A 19,532-nucleotide genomic window follows, 5' to 3' on the forward strand; every position below is an offset into this window, starting at 1 on the left:
GGTCTATTGGTTGAGTTTTACACTAAGTTTACAAAATTAGGCACGAAGAGAAAAAGGCCAACTAGCTTACTTGTAAAACAGACAAATACATAAAGAAAAATTGAATGTTAGGCAATAAAGATAGTGTCTGAATAAATTTATAAGTCTTAATATTTGTCGGATTCAAGCTACCAATAATGCAATTTAGCTTTCTTTAGTGACCAAGTTACATCACAAAATTTAAGAGCTCTAAAATTTAGGCCACTGATATTGAATTAGGCCAAGTATGAACCATAAGAATTTTTATTGCTATTTCAGCAGTATTTAAAATTAGTGCTCAGCTGTTTCTAGACCAGCTACCGTGATTCATCTTGACTAGTTTAACTTCAACTCAAAAATGCATATAAAAAAACCTTTAGGTTGGTCGCATACTTTAGAACAATAAGCTGTTTTGTGGTAAACTTGCACTCAATAGCACAGATAACTTATATATAATAGAAATGAGAGATATAAGGAACATTGAAATACTGAAAATAAAATATTGTGAAGAAAGTAGCTAAAAGTTACAAATAGTTATCCTGCCACCTGCAAGACAGAATAAGAGCTGATTTACGAAACCGATTATGACAAATACGTGTGAAATTAATGTTGTGTTCACTCGAATACTGTAAAAAAAAAAAACGTAATTGTATATCAGAAAAAGCGAATTTGTGGTATACCGTGTAAGCTTACTAATTATCTGAGTTCGCTTAATACTTTAAACGTAGCCGCACTCGCAACTATTGGTTGAGTCAAGTAAGACAAAACTTGTAAAGTATCTACATATTTAATGGTTTTAATTGCGCGACCTTGTTACCTCTGAATACAACCAATTCAAAGTATATAGATATCTTGATATACGAATAAAATTGCATGTATACAAAACATTGTAAATAAAAAAAATAAAAAATTGTTCGAATTTTTTTAAAGTTCTGTGATGTACATAAATTGTTTTATTACTTAATATTTTTTTATTGTGTATGCATAAGCTAACTATTTCTATTGTCGTTTCATATTCCTGAGTATCCTGCATAGTGACTGGTCCGGGACTACAGCCCCGAAAATTAATCAGCTCAGAGAAAACTAGAAGCATTTAAAGAGAAATATAGATACATAGTGACAGTAATATAACCTCAAATTTTAGTTGACTCTGTCAAAATAAACAGAAATAGAAAAACTGTGTAAAATAGTGTATATAGAACGATTAGTTTCAAATCAGAGGATTTATTCAAGACGAAGCAGACAGCCAGCGAACCAAGATGACAGACAACCAAGAACCATTGAACTATTATTGCAATTAATTATTATCTCATATAAAAATACATCTTGTTCTACTAAGTAATCATAACTAATTTTTAGGGACAAAAATTTTGAAACAAAGGGGTAATATAATGATGCAAAAATGCGTGATGCTTAAAGATAAGATTTATTAATAAATTACAAGTAAAGCATTCGTGAATAATGGAAGAATTACACAGAAGTTAAAGAGAATATTTGTCATTTAATTGTAAAATTAAATGACAGAAAAATAAACGTAAATAAAATAAATTAAAGAAAGTTTAACTTGTTTATAGAACAATTTCCTAAAAATATAAATGTAAAGTATTTAATCTTTTAAGCATATTTGATAACGTTGTCTCAAAAATGTCCCCCAGCTAATTGATAAATGTGTCAGCTTCGAAGGCATAAAGATAATTGTATATACTTTTAAAATTAATAGACTTGAACAATTAAGATTAAGTAATTCTGCCTTTAACCGACAAAATCCATTGTTTTTAAAAGAGATCAGAGAAAGCTATTGTAATGAGTAACAAAATATTACGTGTCAAACTTAAGTCCAGTCTGCTATATAAAGTCGTGCAAAACTATTTGGTTCACTAGACTGTGAACCAGAATAAAATGTAGTTAGCAGACTGGATTGTCTTTTAAAGGTTAGTAAAAATGTTAAATTTGTTTAATAGTTTATCTTATAAATTTTAGCAGAAAAGAGTTTAAAGAATTAAAAGATGTTTTCTAGTAAAGTAATTTTAATCACATTCACAAGTAAAATCGTGGTACAGTTTAAATAAATAAGAGGCAAAGTTTGAGATAAAATTTAGGTAAATGATTTGTATAAAATATTCTTAACATATAAAAAAGAAATTAACTTATTCGTATAGATAACTTTGAAAATACAATTCTTCATTTGATATTTGATTGAATATTAAAAGTAAACGAAATAAGGGGAGATAACAGATTACACGACTGTTCATTTATGGCGCGTATACTATTGTCGGGTTTTGTATTATTGTTCGATTGATATCGCGAAATATTTGATGTATAACTATGATGGAAAAGTTATGTAATCTTTATTGTAACTATTGTAAATATAAGACTAGACTGTGAACCAGAATAAAATGTAGTTAGCAGACTGGATTGTCTTTTAAAGGTCCCGTTGTCATGCCGAGTCCAAGCTAGTTCCCAAACAATGTAACATCTATGTGAGCAGTTCCCCGTAAAAAAGAATCGATAAAACCACGTAAGAAAGACTACAACACGAATCACAAAGTCGGGACCAAGTTCCCGCATAATACATATAACACGGGTTATGTTCTTATCATATAGGTTATGATGGCATGATACTAAACCCCTCACGGGGAGGATTGTGCCTGATATTCATATGATGAACACATAATTTTCAATCAGTTTAATTGAAGTCTGGAGCTGGCGTGTCAGCTAACTGCTAGTAGTCTGATGTTATTTGTCATTTTGTTTATTTTCTTTGGTTACTTCTGACATCAGACTCGGACTTCTCTTGAACTGAATTTTAATGTGCGTATTGTTATCCGTTTACTTTTCTGCAATGGCTAGAGTTAAGGGAAAGGGTTTGAGATCTCACAATCATGTTTAGTTTAGCGTTCATTATCACTGAACTAGTATATATTTGTTTAATGGCCAGCTGAAGGACGCCTCCGGTGCGGGAATTTTTCGTTGCATTGAAGACCTGTTGATGACCTTCTGTTGTTGTCTTCTCTATGGTCATGTTGTTGTCTCTTTGGCACATTACCCATTTCCATTCTCAATTTTAAGAATATATATGGTTTCGGGTGCGAATCTCAACCGTTTACAAGTTTCAAAAAGAAGGGGCGTTGACCCCCATGATACCCCCTATATTTCATATGATTTGTTTTATTGTCCCACACCAAAATATATATGTGGTGTATGGGCGGGGATCTCGACCGTTTACAAGTTCTCAAACAAAAGTGACCCCATTGACTCTATTTCATTTGTCTCATACATGAATATACTAGTATATGGTTAAGGGGTGAGTATCGCACCGTTTACAAATTCTAAAAAAAGATGGGGGTTTTATAACATCAGAATACTACTAGCTTACGTTTCGTGTTAAGTTAAAATTACCGCCGACTTGGACTTCTATATATAACTTTATTTACCCTATCATAGAGATTTGGTGTACATGAACAATATTCCTGCACCTTTTGCCATTTGGGAAATGTAAACGACTTGTAATTAGAGATTTTCGGCGATGGAATATTTCATACAATTGTTCTTTGACATCTTTGCCAAAAGCACATGGGATAATAAACTACGTACGGAAGTTTCTATTGAGCACTACTGTCTATGTGCAACTTCAAAATTTTGGTATTTCGACGATCATTTAAGGTTTTTTGGTCTTATATGTTTTTTTTATATTCCAGAATTTAAAGTATGAAAAGTGCCAAATTAGCTATTAATAACATATTGACCAGCCAGATAATAACAATAGCACTTTTAACACCATTCAGTGGGAAGAACACACATCTATAGGGTGGTAGCATAAGGCAGCTTAACTGCCTAAAAATGCTTTAGTCTGGGTTTTTTGGTGGAATAAAAGCATTGTAAGGCTAAATTCAACATTTTCAAACAAAAAATCATGAATGTCGGGTTGATAATATCTTTCATTCTCTAATACTAACACACCTTGTACATATCCTTGAATATCAAACTCAAGCTGTTATATGATCTTATATCACGTCTTTTCAGAAAAGAAGTCTGTTTACATTTGTTTATATTTTTTTTATCATATTCACTAGATATAAAGTGGTCAAACTCAAAGTTAAAACAATCAAATCACTCGAAAAACCACTATCCTAGCCGGACCATTTACCTGCCGTGATTATGAGCAACATAACAGGACAGGTGCCACATGTGAAACAGGGTCTGCTAACCTCTTCCGGAGCATCTGAGATCACCCCCGTTTTGATGGGTTTCGTGTTGCTTAGTCTTTATTTTTCTATGTTGTGTTTTGTGTACTATTGTTTGTTTTTCTTTTTTCGATTTTAGCCATGGCGTTGTCAGTTTATTTTCGATTTATGAATTTGATCGTCTCTCTTTTATAAATACATTTTTTGTACAAAACGTATTTTTTTTTAAATAATTCTCATGGGATTTTTCACGTGGGTTTTCTTAATTTTTAGAGTTTTTTTTTATTTCTAAAGATAGTTCAGACTGTCTCTGATTTCACAGAATTTTTCTCCGGTTAATAAATGAAATATTTAAGAAAAAGATTTAATTTTAAGACCATGTTAACATTATGTTTGTTCCAATAATTTTGCAGTAGTTTTTTCCAGTACTTAGATGATTGATGGTTGGTTGCTTAAAGGGACAGTAGCTGTCAAATTCTTTGTCACCGATTTGTCTCAAATTATCATATTTGATTTATAACAATGATAAACATTAACCAAACTACCAACAGTCTAAAATAAACAGTTTACAAAGCATGGGGTAGAGAATATGTAGGTTCGTTTCGTGTGGATTTTAGTCCAGACGCCATCTAATTAACTATCGATTTGACCTCAAATGACCATATACGCGATGTAAACATAAATAAAGATATGAATAGATTAAACGAACACGTGCAATTGGATTTTTATAGGTCTGTTTGATTTTATTTTATAGATTAAATATATATGTTTCTCATTGTTTTTAACCGTATAAGAATGATTTTATATGGATCGAATCAGTATTCAAATGATTTACCGTAGTTTCACTTTCATTGTTGACATTTTTTTTTATAATAATACTTTATTCCGAAAGCAATACAGCTTATAGGATACATATACACAATTTTACACCAATATAAGAATTTCACAAGAGATATATAATATATATAAATATAAGGTGTGCATGAAAGAACATTTATCATATATTTAGTACAAAATACAGCTATTTTGTATATCTAATAAAGGTTCGTTTTTTCAGTCTGTATCACCTACCCTGTATCGCATACCCCGTATCTCATAGCTAAACCCGTATCGCATACCCCGTATCGCATGGTAAAACCCGTATCGCATACCTTTTTTTTTTTTTTTTTTTTTTTTTTTTGTAATTTAACATAAGGTCAGGATTTTTTGTTTTTTTTGGCTGAAGAAATTATTTTCTCAAAATAGGTCAATTTTTTGAATGACGTCATAGTTTGGCATTTAACGTCACGAACGTCAAGTTTTCATATTGTATGTGACGTCACGAACATCAAGTGTTCACAACATATTTTTTGGCACACTAAATGCAACTATAAAAAATACAAAACACTCAAATAAATACAATAATAAACAAAATATTTTTAAAACAACAGATTGTAAGGTTACCCAGGTGCTTCGTATAAATTATTTTAAGACTTTGAAACAAGACAAAAGCAGAACTGAAGGTAACCCAGTTCTATGGATAAAAAAAAACAGTGCATGTAATATAATACTCTTCTGTTGAAATATATGATAAAGCGAATAATACATGGCAAAATCCGTATCACATGCCGTATCACCCTCGACCAATATCATCCCTCGGGCCTTAAGGCCCTTGGGCTGATATTGATGTCTCGGGATGATACGACATGTGATACTGATTTTGCCATGTATTATTCTCTATATAATACATAATACATAATACAAAATACAAATACGACCGGAGAATGATATGATACTTAAATAAAGTGAGAACAAAAATATTATTTACTGCAATTAAATTCTAAGTTTTTCAGCAGATTTTAGAAACATACCTAAGTTATTCAATTCTTTAATATTTCTGACAGATAACAACTGGATAAGTTTGAATGTAGAAGGATTTCTCCAATAATACTTTTTTTATATACTTTTCTCGAATCTGACTATATTTTTTACATTCAAGTATAAAATGGTATTCATCTTCAATAGAGCTAGTATTACAATTTGTACATAGTCTATTATTTTTATCAACATTATAATATCTACCTGTTTCTATACTTAATATATGAGCTGATATACGATATTTACAAATGTATGGTTTGTATATATAATTTACAGGTCTATCTAAATAAAATTGCAATGTGTGTGTACTATACATGTATCTATACAAATGACATTTATTTGAATTCTCAAAAACATAGTTGCTACACTAACGAATGCCCCAAGCATTCTTTCTTTTAATTGCGATAGAAAAATATCTTTACAATCTACATTTTGGTTCAACCAAACATAATTAAATCCATATCTAAACAAAATATCTCTAATTTTACAACACCAGTTGTGTTTATCGTTCTTTTTAATAAAACTTCTGTCATACATCTCATCATAGCTATTCTTTAATATACAATTTTCTGTACTCAAAATTTTAATCCAATATTTGACCATTCTATAATGCCTTTCAATGTACATTGGCAATCTACCTAATTCACAATAAACCATATTAGTTACAGCACTCATTTTGACTTTAAGAATACGTTTTAAAAAATACAAATGAACTTTTTCAATATTTGGTGTCATATGAAATCCCCATATTTCCGAGCAATAATTCAGTATACTTGCTACATAAGTATCAAATAATGACAACAAAGTTTCAGGATTATAATAATCATCATGTATTTTATTGAATATACTAAACACAGCCTTTTTACCCTGTTCTGATAGCCAAGTTTCTTTTGAGTATTTGCAAAGTTACCAGTATAATAAAATAAAATTCCCAAATACATGAACTCGTTACATATATCAATAGCCTTTCCATTAATATACCATGTACAATGTATGCGTTGTCAATCTCTAGCTAGGGGTTAAATTGAAGTTCACATGAATACGGATGAGGTCGACTTATTTCACTTGCAAGTGAATCAGTAACTATCAATGTTTCTTCGCTTAATTTGACAAAATTGAAAAAAATTGGCTGCTAAAAGCGAATTATTTGTTCACTATTTCACTTTTATTATTGATTGAACAAACAAATCTTACTTTAGATTTTTGATATATCTCGTAGGCTAGCTAGTGCCCCTTTAACGAAAATTGGACATTGATGATTTCCTACCAAATCAAATCAAATCAAATCAAATCGTTTTATTGGTGTAAAATCAAAATATTGGATTGTTACCAAGACAAACATGACAATCATTACAATATCATACAATATCTAAATTTCAACAATGTTTTCCTCATCAGACATTTGGTGAAATCTGGAACTATACTCTCTACTTCCTGAAAAAGTTTTTGACTACATTCTTCTAAAATTTGACATTTTAAATCAAAATGATATTCATCTTCTACCTCCTATTTACAGAGAGGACACAGTCTTTTTTCCAAAGGTAATTTACGGTGTGTAGATCTACCCTGTTCCAGGTGACGTATTGTAATTTTACAACACGGGGGAACTAGCTACGGGGCGCCGAATGGGACTCTTTGTGGTTTTGTACTCAAAATTCAATTTTGTACGGACAAAAGTGACTTTTGTTAAACAAAAATGAGTTCAGTTTAACAAAATTTGTATCATACTACAAATTTGAAATTTTGTCATACAAAATTATCTATCAGCGGACAAAAGTCACTTTTGTCATGACAAAATTCATTTTTGTTACACAGACTTGACTTTTGTTACCTAATTTGAAAATTGAGCGACAAAAGTCAATTTTGTATTTAAATTTGTTTAGTTTGGTTTCTGTAAAGTAATTTGCATACAAATTCGACTTTTGTTACACAAAATCGACTTTTGTTACACAAAATTGAATTTTGTTACACAAAAATTACTTTTGTTACACAAAATTGACTTTTGTTACACAAAATTGACTTTTGTCTCAACAAAATTGACAAAATTGAATTTTGTCTCAACAAAATTGACAAAATTGAATTTTGTCTCAACAAAATTAACAAAATTGAATTTTGTCTCAACAAAATTGACAAAATTGAATTTTGACTCAACAAAATTGACAAAATTGAATTTTGTCTCAACAAAATTAACAAAATTGAATTTTGTTTCAACAATATTGATTTTTGTCTCACGAAAGTCAATTTTGTCTCACGAAAGTCAATTTTGTCTCATAAAAGTCAATTTTGTTGTTACAAAATTGAATTTTGTCATCACAAAAATGAATTTTGTCGTCACAAAATTGACTTTTGTCTCAACAAAATTGACAAAATTGACTTTTCTCTCAACAAAATTGACAAAATTGACTTTTGTCTCAACCAAAATGACAAAATTGAATTTTGTCTCAACAAAAATGACAAAATTGAATTTTGTCTCAACAAAAATGACAAAATTGAATTTTGTCTCAACAAAAATGACAAAATTGAATTTTGTCTCACAAAAGTCAATTTTGTCTCACAAAAGTCAATTTTGTCTCACAAAAGTCAATTTTGTCTCACAAAAGTCAATTTTGTCTCACAAAAGTTAATTTTGTTTCACAAAAGTCAATTTTGTCTCACAAAATTGAATCTTACCGTACACAATTGACTTTTGTGATTTAATTTCCATATCAGGTAACAAAAGTCAATTTTGTATGCAAATATGTTTATATTTGCATACCTTTAAGACAAAATTGACTTTTGTCATGACAAATATGAATTTTGTCTACAAAAATGAATTTTGTCATGACAAAAATGAATTTTGTCTACACAAATGAATTTTGTAATCACAAAATTGAAGTTCTCACAAAACAAGTCTGTAGCACATAGTTTTGTAAGACAAAAATGATTTTGTTATGACAGAATTGAATTTTGTACAAAACCACAAGAGTCCCATTCGGCGCCCCGTACTAGCGGTAGATTTAAATAAATAAGAAATACACAGGTTGTACTTTCAATGTTCTATTGTTGAATCAAATTATCTCAATAAAGTTACATAAATCAAAGTTACATATGGAAGTCCATAAAACAATAACAACGGCACAGTCCGCTTGAAAGTCCTTAAAAGTAGCAATACGAGTTCCGTATTCTAACGTTCGGTAATCCTCACTGACCATAATTTCTGAATGTTTCTTTTTATAACAAATGTTGAGTTACTCTAATATAGAATGACACTAATTAATACAAATTTGACAAATTTGGTCTATTCACGAGAACTTGTTCAGCTTAATCCGTTATCTCAAAATGACATTAATTTCTATTTTACTAATTGTACTTTAAGAAGATTACGACATATGGATTTGTGAAAGTTTGTAACAACATAAAACAGTATTAAAAATTATGAAATAAAATCACAGAAATTTACACCATGACACAGGGGCGGATCCAGGATTTTCAGTTAGAGGGGGCGCAAAGTTTTGTTTTCGCCGAGCGGAGCGAGGCGAAATTTTTTTTGAGGTTTTTTTAGGTAAAATTATTAAAATATTCTTCCAAAGGGGTGAAATGTAGATATCTCGAACTAATTACTATTGTGCAGTAAAATGATCAAGAAATTAAAGTTTCAAGCTGAAACCGCCTTAATCCACACCTGACAACAATTTACAGATAGACGGACGCAAAGTGAGACGAGACAGTTCACGACCTGACCAATATATTTTGCAAACGAAAATTTCTTATTCCTACCAGCGATTTTTAATTTTTTAAATTGTCCTTTCATAATATCTGGTTTTTTTTACTCTTTTGACATGTTTGAATTTCGGAGGTTGTGCCAGACTTTACTGTGTTCACCACATAACAACTAAAATCAGAATGAGATGCATTTACGCAGGTATCTTTATTTTCTTGGGACGCCAAGCATGTAATACGGTACAGAATTCGGCTCAATATTTAGGTTTGCAAGTGAGAAACAAATATAGACCAGGAGATACAAATTAATAAACTAACCTTTCGCTAGAAACAGTATTTCTATCTTTCATTACGGATATTATGAAAGAATCTCAACTGCCGACTGTTTTCTTGGTCGTGTCAAATGAAATTGTGAAAGTGAGTATAAAGAGATGTTTTGGAACTACGATTATGAGGGGGGATAGGACCTTTATCGGGACTCCGGGATCGGGCGTTTTTAAGCTCGGGATTTCGGGATTGACCCTTTCGGGATCCGGAAATCCTTTTTTTCGGATTTCCGGACGTCGGGATTTACAGTATTAAAATTCGGGACCTCGGGATTTCGTTTTTTTAAGTTCGGGATTTCGGGATCAGGACCCCTCCTATCCCCCCTCGATTATCAAAGAACTTGATTATAAAAACCGGAAATACAATGTAACATTTGTATTTACTTTAACTGATAAAACCTATTATATTTGTCATCGAATGCATGTGACACCTTCCTTGGAAATAATTTATAGAACTTTAATAAAGCGTAGGTCAGTTGATTACAGTTGATTAGTAATCATGTTGATTCTGTTAAACTGACTGTTTTATATACTTTGAATGTTAAAAAAGATGGAATGGTCTCTTCTGATACTTAAATATGTTGAAGTCAACCCATGCTTTGCAAATTTTAGGGGGGCGCACGCCCACCACGCCCCCGCCTAAATCCGCCCCTGTGTTCAATATTTAGATGACTTATTTTTTTTCGTGAATTTAGTATTTTTTCTTGCCTTTGCTTATTTATCTGAGATTGAAAAAGCATGGCATAATGTAGTCTCCAAACAACTTAATCCGCAGCTGTAAACAACAGCTACACTAATGAAGGAATATATAGTTTGATGACATGGTTTTATGGTGATTGAGCTCGAGCTGATGAGGTTACCCGCATTGACGATTGAGATTCAACTATAGAGTATAAGCCAATACACATGGGATTGCGGCGGGAAACTGAAAGAACTTTGTAAACAAAACATCGGTAATGACACATGTTTTTATGCAATGAAGAGGGTGTTTCAATCTTAAACGTGTTACTATATATTGTAAGTTCGAATGTATCACTTATCATTTTAACAAAAAAATATGACAACAAATAGATATAGGAAGATGTGGTGTGAGTGCCAATGAGACAACTCTCCATCCAAAGCCTTGTAATTATCAATGTCCCACACTGAGGAGCATGTATTACATGATGTAAGAATGGATATTTTTACGATTATGATAAGCAAAGTGACTTATGACAAGGTCTTTACAAGATATTCCGTAAGCCCATGGCTTATCATAGTACATTGAACACCAGAGTCAATATAATCAGAGAGACCAGATCTATATGAATTTAGAAAAAAGGGGGAGGGACATAATTGAGAAAATCACAATGTCACAATATTATTTACATGGAATTAGTTTTACTTGTTTAAGGTAGTTCAGAGGTATATAATATTTAAATAGAATTTTCTTACACTTTGCCAAAATGAAGATTTAACTTTGCTTTTTCAAAAATATATTAAAAAGTGTGGCATGTGTGGGTCACCGTGCTTTTTTCTAATCTATGAGTTAAGGTTTGTGTACCCTTCTGTAACCATTTTTGTACGAAGTTTTCAAACCTTAATTATATCAAAATTACAGATATAATGAATAATAGCGATAGGCCATTTAGTACATATTCCAAGGGGAAACTTGAGGCAAAGCATTATTTTTTAATGTTTCATTGCATTTGATAGAAAAAGAGGACTTTGTGGCAAATAAATCAAGAAAAAAGAATATTGAGCATCCATTAGCCTAGGGTTTACCTGAAATTACTGTATATGGACCATAATTTGGTATTCTGCCTTTGGTTTCTTTTTGTATCCTTTTTTATAAGTTCTAAAATTTTAACTTTTATTTTGTGGGTTGTGTTGGTGTTAGAATAGTATGAATGGAACAATTGAGTTTTTCGAGAAAAAATTAATACATTTTGATTCACCGTTTACGTGACATGAAACCAAACAGGAAACCAATCTTTATTTTCTTTATTTTGCACAATATAATTCAAAAGGCATATATAAACACCATTACTAGTGTTACTTGCTTCATGGTAATGTTTAAAATCTATTTTCAATGTTATATTAAAGTTTTTTTTAAACCTGACAGGAAACCAAAAGAAACCGAAAGCATTTTTTTAGTTTTATTTTATTGCAAAATCTGCTTAAAATAATCTGAACAGTATACTTTTTCTTAAAATCCATCTTAAATGTAACAGTATTATAATACTCCTAAATATGTGCTTGTTTTGAAAACAATTAGTACAATTTATTCAGAATTTTCCATATTTTCTTCATTGATACAGGATACCATAATCGTTGTATCTTGATGTTTAAGCCAAAAAAATGTATTTATATTTGGTTTTGATATTCCAGTTATATACAATTTATTCCAAATCATTGGCAATGTAACATTCTTTAAATCCTGTAAAGAAAAAAACTTTCAACTTGGAATTAAAATCTTTCAAATAGGCACAATGTGATACTTGTGACCTGTACACCCATCTACATGGTTTCCACATTTTAACCTACTTTAGTGGGCTAAAATCAATAAAGTACTTCCTTTCAAGTCATGCATGGTAAAACAGTGTTCTCCCCAGGATTTTTGGATAGCACCAGGGTAACGCGTGACGAAATGAATTTTACAATATTTTGTGTCGCGTTGCGTCGCTTATTTTTTTCTTGTTGGTTTTTGTCATTACCTTTTTGCCTTTGTTTTGTTTACTGTGGTACTGTGTTGTATGGACTTTGGGTCAGAACATTATTGGTAGAAAAAGTAAATCAATAAAACAGTTTGTATACTTTAATATCTTTGAAAAAGAAAAGAAAGCACAATTAGTCTTTAAACTAAAGTCACTTCTTATTTTTGGATCAAGCCATTTTGTCCCAATACTTGTAGTTACACTACACATTCCCCATGTTAGATTTGACCATAACAATGAACTTTGAACAACATTAATTTTTGTTACAGAACCCTCAGTAAATTGAAAACTACTTTCCATTCTTTTTAACAACAGTTTTATTTATTTTCTTATGCATCTTAGTTATTATTTTTAAAAGTTTAAGTTTGTAAATACTTTATTTCAATTGTAATAGTATTTCTAAACTCACATTCCTGTTAAGTTTAGCCACATACAGCTTTTTTACCCGTGACCGATTTATGGAAACATCTATTTAATATAAAATGACAAAATGTATGTGTATCAATAAAGGTATCATTCTCTAAAATAATTTGCAAAACATTTTTGTTGGTATGTTCTAAGAATTTGTTTATCCTTAATGTAACATTCTAATATAATTTTGCATTCAATTTGTACTTTATTTTAATTTTCAATGAGAAATTATATGTGAGGAGCATTTATTTGTAATAAGCAAAATCAGGGGAAATAACTCCACAATTAATTTCTATAACAGTCAAATTATTTTGACTAAAGACTGGCGTAAAAGAGTTCATTCACAAATGTCTGCTTGTCCCCTATTACAAGTCTGTTATTAAAAATATGATCTCTTAATTAATTAAAACACAAGAGAATCGTGTACATCGATTAAATCCAATCATCAATGTTAACCTCAACAGGTAAATCGATCATGTGGTGTAAACAATCTACCTGTCAATACTGGATTAAACTGGTTAGAACTGGTCAATTTTCATGGAAAATTTTAACCCTCACTGAAAGTTGAAGTCATTTGAAACTTTACCGATTTTAATACGAATTTTTTACCGAAAACTTTAGCACCACGGAGAAAAATTATACATCGCGGCAAGAACGATACCACCGCGGTAGAAAATTATACATCGCGGGCCCGTGGTCCTTTAAGGGCCTGGGGAGAACACTGGGTAAAAGTTTACTTCGCCTTTGACAAGTTTATTGCGTTTCTGATAAGTGTTTGCAGAACATGAATAAAAAATATTAATTAAAAACTGTGACAAAGATTCCAACTTTGTACATTCCAAGTGTAACGGTATATTTACAATGATTAACATGTCACATGCATGTATTTTTTATTAAATTATATTTATTCACCCAAAATATCCAATAATATTTACTGCTGAAGTTAAATCAATCCAACGAGCATTGGTACAATGATAAGAGACTTAATTTGGATTGATTTTTCCAAGGACTCTTCACGTCATTATCGGGAAATGAAGTGTGTTCTAACGTCTGTCAAATATGAAATCGATTTTGTCAAGTCATTGGGCATTTATTTTCACACAGGATCGTATTTAACATTATGCACATAGGAAAAATAACAGACCACTGGCGCAATCTCTTTGACAATTATATTTTCCTCTTTTAAACAAGACGAAACAAGTCTACAGATTATGTTTGCTAACATCCCGTTGGAAACAAAAACAATGTTTAGACCTAGTATTTCGTACATCCGGCCGTAATGGCGTTATCACATGTTAGTCACATGTTTCACGTATGACCGGAAATGATTAGAACTTAAGGATAAAAACAATTTTAATAAATAACTAGACTTCTGTTTCATGTGAAATGTAATTTTCTTACTTAATTATTACGAAGATCAAAACAAGAATGTAAATCATCTCGGATTTACCTGTTTGAACATCTCGCGAGAGTTCATATTTGCATATTGTTTTTAAGAATTCTATTACAACAAAGCAGATTACATCATCTAAAAATTGCATAACGAAATCGGACACAGAAATCACGCCACTGTTCTTACATCTGCTACATAAATACTTATAGTTCTCGGCATTTTCTTCTCACTATTCTTATTGGTCGATGTTCTTTGTTATTTGAAAGCAAAAATTACAAAAATGCCGGTGACGATTATCTATAAATCAGTCAGCGTTATGCTCTTCGGAAGCAAAAAGTAACGCGAGAGACGACACAAAAAAACGGTTGTAGAATCTTTGATCTTCGTATATTTTAATTTTTTTTCTAGGGAAGAGTAGCATATACACTTGTATGTTGATAAAAATAATGGCATCTTTAGATGTAGTTACAACTTTTCTTACAGTAATTCACATTTTATCACTTTTCTAAAGTTATAGGAAACGGAGCCCAATAGCAAATTATGGTCCATATGTGTAATGCCTACATTACAAAGTTTTAAAGGTGTTGAAAACTTTTTTTACACTGAGGCACAGTCTCATCCCAAAATGTCAACAGGGCCGAATGATCTATTCATCATGGAACCAGTTTGTTTTTTAAGCCGGTGCAGAACTGTCTTGTTACCTTATATACAATTAATTTAAAGCGCTTAACTGTCTTTTTACGGTGTCTTCTCATTTATCCAACTTGTTAAAATAAGGTTTTCTCATTTAGCCAACTTTTTATTTTTGTTAATTATTGGGTTGTTTGTTTAGTAATAATAAGGTGTCTTTCTAAAATTTGACAATATATTTGTTCCTGTATGTTTAAAATATGTATAAAATAGGCGATAGTAAACTTGTTACATTTTATTTTTAAATAAAATTTAGTATATATTTTAAATAATAAATAAATGTTTCATCATTTATACAGAAGAAACCCACAAATCAGTTATATTTTTATATTTACATTTTATGAAAGTGTTAAAAATTAATCTTTGTAACAGTACTAAGCTTATGAAAATAAGAAGGTGTTTTATGATTGCCAATGAGACAACTCTACATGCTCTACATCCAGACATAACATATAAGACATAAAGCTTTATTTACAGTTGGTTTTAGCAACATAATTACAAACATAATATAAAATAGAAGATGTGGTATTATTGCCAATGAGACAACTATCCACAAAAGACCAAAATGACACAAACGTTAACAACTATAGGTAACAGTGCGGCCTTCAACAATAGACAAAGCCCGTACCGCATAGTCAGCTATAAAAGCCCCTGATAAGACAATGTAAAAAAATTCAAACGAGAAAACTAACGGCCTTATTTATGTAAAAAAATGAACGGAAAAATAAGCTCTGAAAGGCTTTTGAAATCAAGACCAAGTGACAGTTGCTTTGCATTCGTTTGAATCCTTACATTGTATCATATGGAAAATAACCAAGGAGTCCGAACATCTGATACAAATTCTGATACAAATTCCAAAACCTACACACCTAAGTAAATCCTTAACCTAAGGCTTGTTATTTATTACCTAAGAAAATCCCTAACCTAAGGCTTGTTATTTATTTGGCCTAAATTAAAATATTGTTTGTTTGCCCTTTTCCGACCCTATGTTTTGAAACAGGGTAGGTAGGTAGGTAAAATATTTTATTTTTTTCCCCAAAAAAATAACTTGGCTCGGTATATTATTTGCCATGGGTAGGCAGGTAGGTAAAATATTTTATTTTATAGATACAAAATCTGCATAATGTCATTTTTTTGTCCGTTTGTTTTCCGCTGGTACTATTAGTTTTGAAAAAAAAATATATAAGAGATAACTTTGTACTGGTATACCAGATAATGTCCGGGCAGACATAAATTACTAGTAGAAAAAGTCCCTAGAGTGTTACAAATTTCGTGTGTGCCTTTTTTTCCAATAAAAATGCTATAAGACTTAAAACTCAATTGTCACGTATTTTGCATCACATTTATAAATGATCTGTATGGAAAACTTGGCGATTTTACTGCCAGATATTCTCCACTTTACAGGGTTTTGTCATTTTTGGTTCATGTCAGATATAAATAATTTAGCGGCATCGTTAACATAATCATTCTGATATGCGGATCACAAAAGGCCATCCCTACATAGAATACAACGTCCGTTTACAAATTAGTTTGTACACACGTAAATACTTTTGTATCAAACGAACTTTTTTTGTAAATGAACCCTGCTCTTTAAGTTTAAAGGTACAGAGTAACGTACTTCATATCATGATTTCAGAAAGCGTTCAACATCGATTTCAAACAAATGCTTTGAAACTTCAAATGCAAGTGTTCATGTCAAACGCTCAGGTGATACCAAACGGACTGGACCTTATACGTAAAGATAAAACCCGAGGATTCCGGTAAAAAAAGTTTTGAGCGGGAAATACAAATATAAGATTTTTGGTAGGAACGAAAAAATAAAATAAAATAAAATCTTGCTGGTAAATACAAATAAAAGATTTTCAGGCGGAACGAATTGATAGGGTCGGTCGGTAAAGGGCAAACAAACAATATTTTAATTTAAGCCTTACCTAAGTAAATCCTTAACCTAAGGCTTGTTATTTATTACCTAAGTAAATCCTTAACCTAAGGCTTGTTATTTATTACCTAAGTAAATCCTTAACCTAAGGCTTGTTATTTATTACCTAAGTAAATCCTTAACCTAAGGCTTGTTATTTATTACCAGTACAATGGTTTTTAGGAGTGAAAATTCTCCATATTTTTGATTAAGGTATTAATAGATTATTGGCAGTTATATTAATTACTATATTGCTGGCACCAGCAAAATAGAAGATTTGCTTTTTACCTATAAACTCGTGATTAAAAAGTAAAATCATAAAAATGCTCAACTCGTAGAAAAATTCAAAAGGAAAGTCCATTTATCAAATGGCAAAATCAAAAACTCAAACACATCAAACAAATGGACAAGAACTGTCATATTCCGGAAATGGATTGTATATACAGGCATTAGGTTTAGTAAAAATGGTGGATTAAACCTGGTTTTATAGGAAGCGAAACCTCTCACTTGTATGAAAGTTTGTGACCTGTAGAAAGGACTTTTTAAAGATTAACAACGTCTGGACCTTTATAGAAAACATAAGTGTACTGCATTGCCAAGACTCAGACTTATATTTTAATAATTAAATTATTTCAATTGAAAAAACCTTTTAATCCACTGTTAATGTTGTTAGAATCCATACATGCTGTATGTCTCAATAAGTTTTATAGTGTATAGACAATGGTTTAGTGTTGCTGTTTCATTTATAACATGATCCCCATCCATACCTTTTATCTCATAACAATATATTAGGTTATAAAAATGTAACAAACAAGAAAATAACCCCAATTGAATCGTGTTTTCCTTTATACCTCCATCAAGTATCACTGGAAATTAGTCTCTAAAGTAAATTATATAATTTTCTTTATTGTATTTTAGGGATAGTAGTTTATCAACCAGAGGAAAGATGGCACACAGAGGCTTACTGAAACAGAAAGTGGTGGAAAAGATTGGTAATATATGTGAACAAAAGGACAACTTGTTTACAATTGTTCAGAACTTTGTTGTGGAGGTAATTAAATGTTTATATTTTATAATGACGTTTATGATGTTTATGATTAATATTGACATTTACCAGTTTCACGTTTTCTCAGGAGTTCATGGAGTTATGGTTCTTGAAAGATTGAAAAATGGCGTTTCCAGTTATGTTTGTCATGTTTGTGCATTTACTCATGAACTGTTAAACCAAAGCTTTTAAAATTTTCATATGTTTTTACTGATGACAAAATGGAGGTCAAATTTGATAATGACAATTTTCACTTTCACCGTTTCATCAATTATGGTTCTTGTGATATTGAAAAATGCCAGGACACAAAAAAAATGTTAATAAATCCGGTTTGCTGTTGCTTTGACAGCCTCTTGTTATATGGATAGACAGTTGCTTTTCCCGTTTGAATGGTTTTACACTATTAATATTTTGGGGCCCTTTATAGCTTGATGTTCGGTGTAAACCAAGGCTTCTTGTTGAAGACCACACTTTGACCTTTAAAGGTTTACTTTTATAAATTGTGACTTGGATGGACAAATGATGGATAGTTGTCTCATTTGCACTCATACCACAACTTCTTATATCTTTATATGGTTTAGTTTTGACCAGATTGGTACTTTAAAAGAAGTTCATTTAAAGGCATCCATTGCTGTATTATCACTTCAGTTCATATTAAAGCATCCATTGCTTTAATATCACTGATGATTTCAGACAACATGATCTCTGATGGAATTCAGGTGAAATGCTTATGTTAAATCATAGATGTGTAAATGACTTGCAGAAGGTATAAAACACCATTTTTATCATCTACCTCAAATTCTCATTTGTAAATATAATATTAAAGAGCTGTATTGATTTGAGATAGGACAACTGCTGACTTTAAAATTACCTTGTGCACAATGATGTTAAAGGGGATTTCTCCAGCTTTACTTGCCAAGTGTTACGATCCAGTCCCCTTCTCTCCACCCTTGGTGGTTTAAGATTGAATTTTGGAGGCACCAGGTACTGATTTCTATTGGTCATAGTTGCAACTGACTGTCTAAAACCACCTTAAGGCCAGGATTTTTTAATCCGTTGGTTTACGGATCTGCCGACCCGAGTTTGCCGATTTCCAGAATAAAAATAAAATTGACTTGTCATGCTTTTTTATTCCTGCCGACCCTAACAAATGCATCATCCCCGAAAAATAATTAAAATATCGTTTTTTTATGAAATGGAATGCATTAATCACTAACAGAAGTGATGATACCTTCTGTTATGACAAATGAAACTTTCAGTTTACGTTTCTAAAAATAGACAAATCAATTATAAAT

At 31.1% G+C, this 19,532-nt stretch overlaps 2 protein-coding genes across 4 annotated transcripts in view; both read left to right on the forward strand.

Moving 5' to 3' along the window:
- Positions 1-10,964: 10,964 nt before the first annotated feature.
- Positions 10,965-19,532, forward strand: part of LOC134695602 (uncharacterized) — a 46,335-nt gene continuing 37,767 nt past the window's right edge. For 2 of the 3 annotated variants that reach the window (XM_063556879.1, XM_063556880.1), the window contains exons 1-2: positions 10,967-11,037; positions 18,111-18,243. In XM_063556879.1, the coding sequence (XP_063412949.1) occupies positions 18,139-18,243 (105 nt within the window). In that variant the 5' untranslated portion in view covers positions 10,967-11,037; positions 18,111-18,138. Of the gene's footprint in view, positions 11,038-18,110; positions 18,244-19,532 lie in introns of all 3 variants that reach the window. The other variant, XM_063556881.1, reaches the window with a different exon arrangement.
- Positions 10,981-19,532, forward strand: part of LOC134697462 (uncharacterized) — a 105,970-nt gene continuing 97,418 nt past the window's right edge. Inside the window, exon 1 of the mRNA XM_063559743.1 lies at positions 10,981-11,101. The gene's annotated coding sequence lies outside the window, so the exon portion shown is untranslated. The remainder of the gene's footprint in view (positions 11,102-19,532) is intronic.

This window comes from Mytilus trossulus, chromosome 14 (genome assembly GCF_036588685.1).
Source record: "Mytilus trossulus isolate FHL-02 chromosome 14, PNRI_Mtr1.1.1.hap1, whole genome shotgun sequence".
Taxonomy (NCBI): domain Eukaryota; kingdom Metazoa; phylum Mollusca; class Bivalvia; order Mytilida; family Mytilidae; genus Mytilus; species Mytilus trossulus.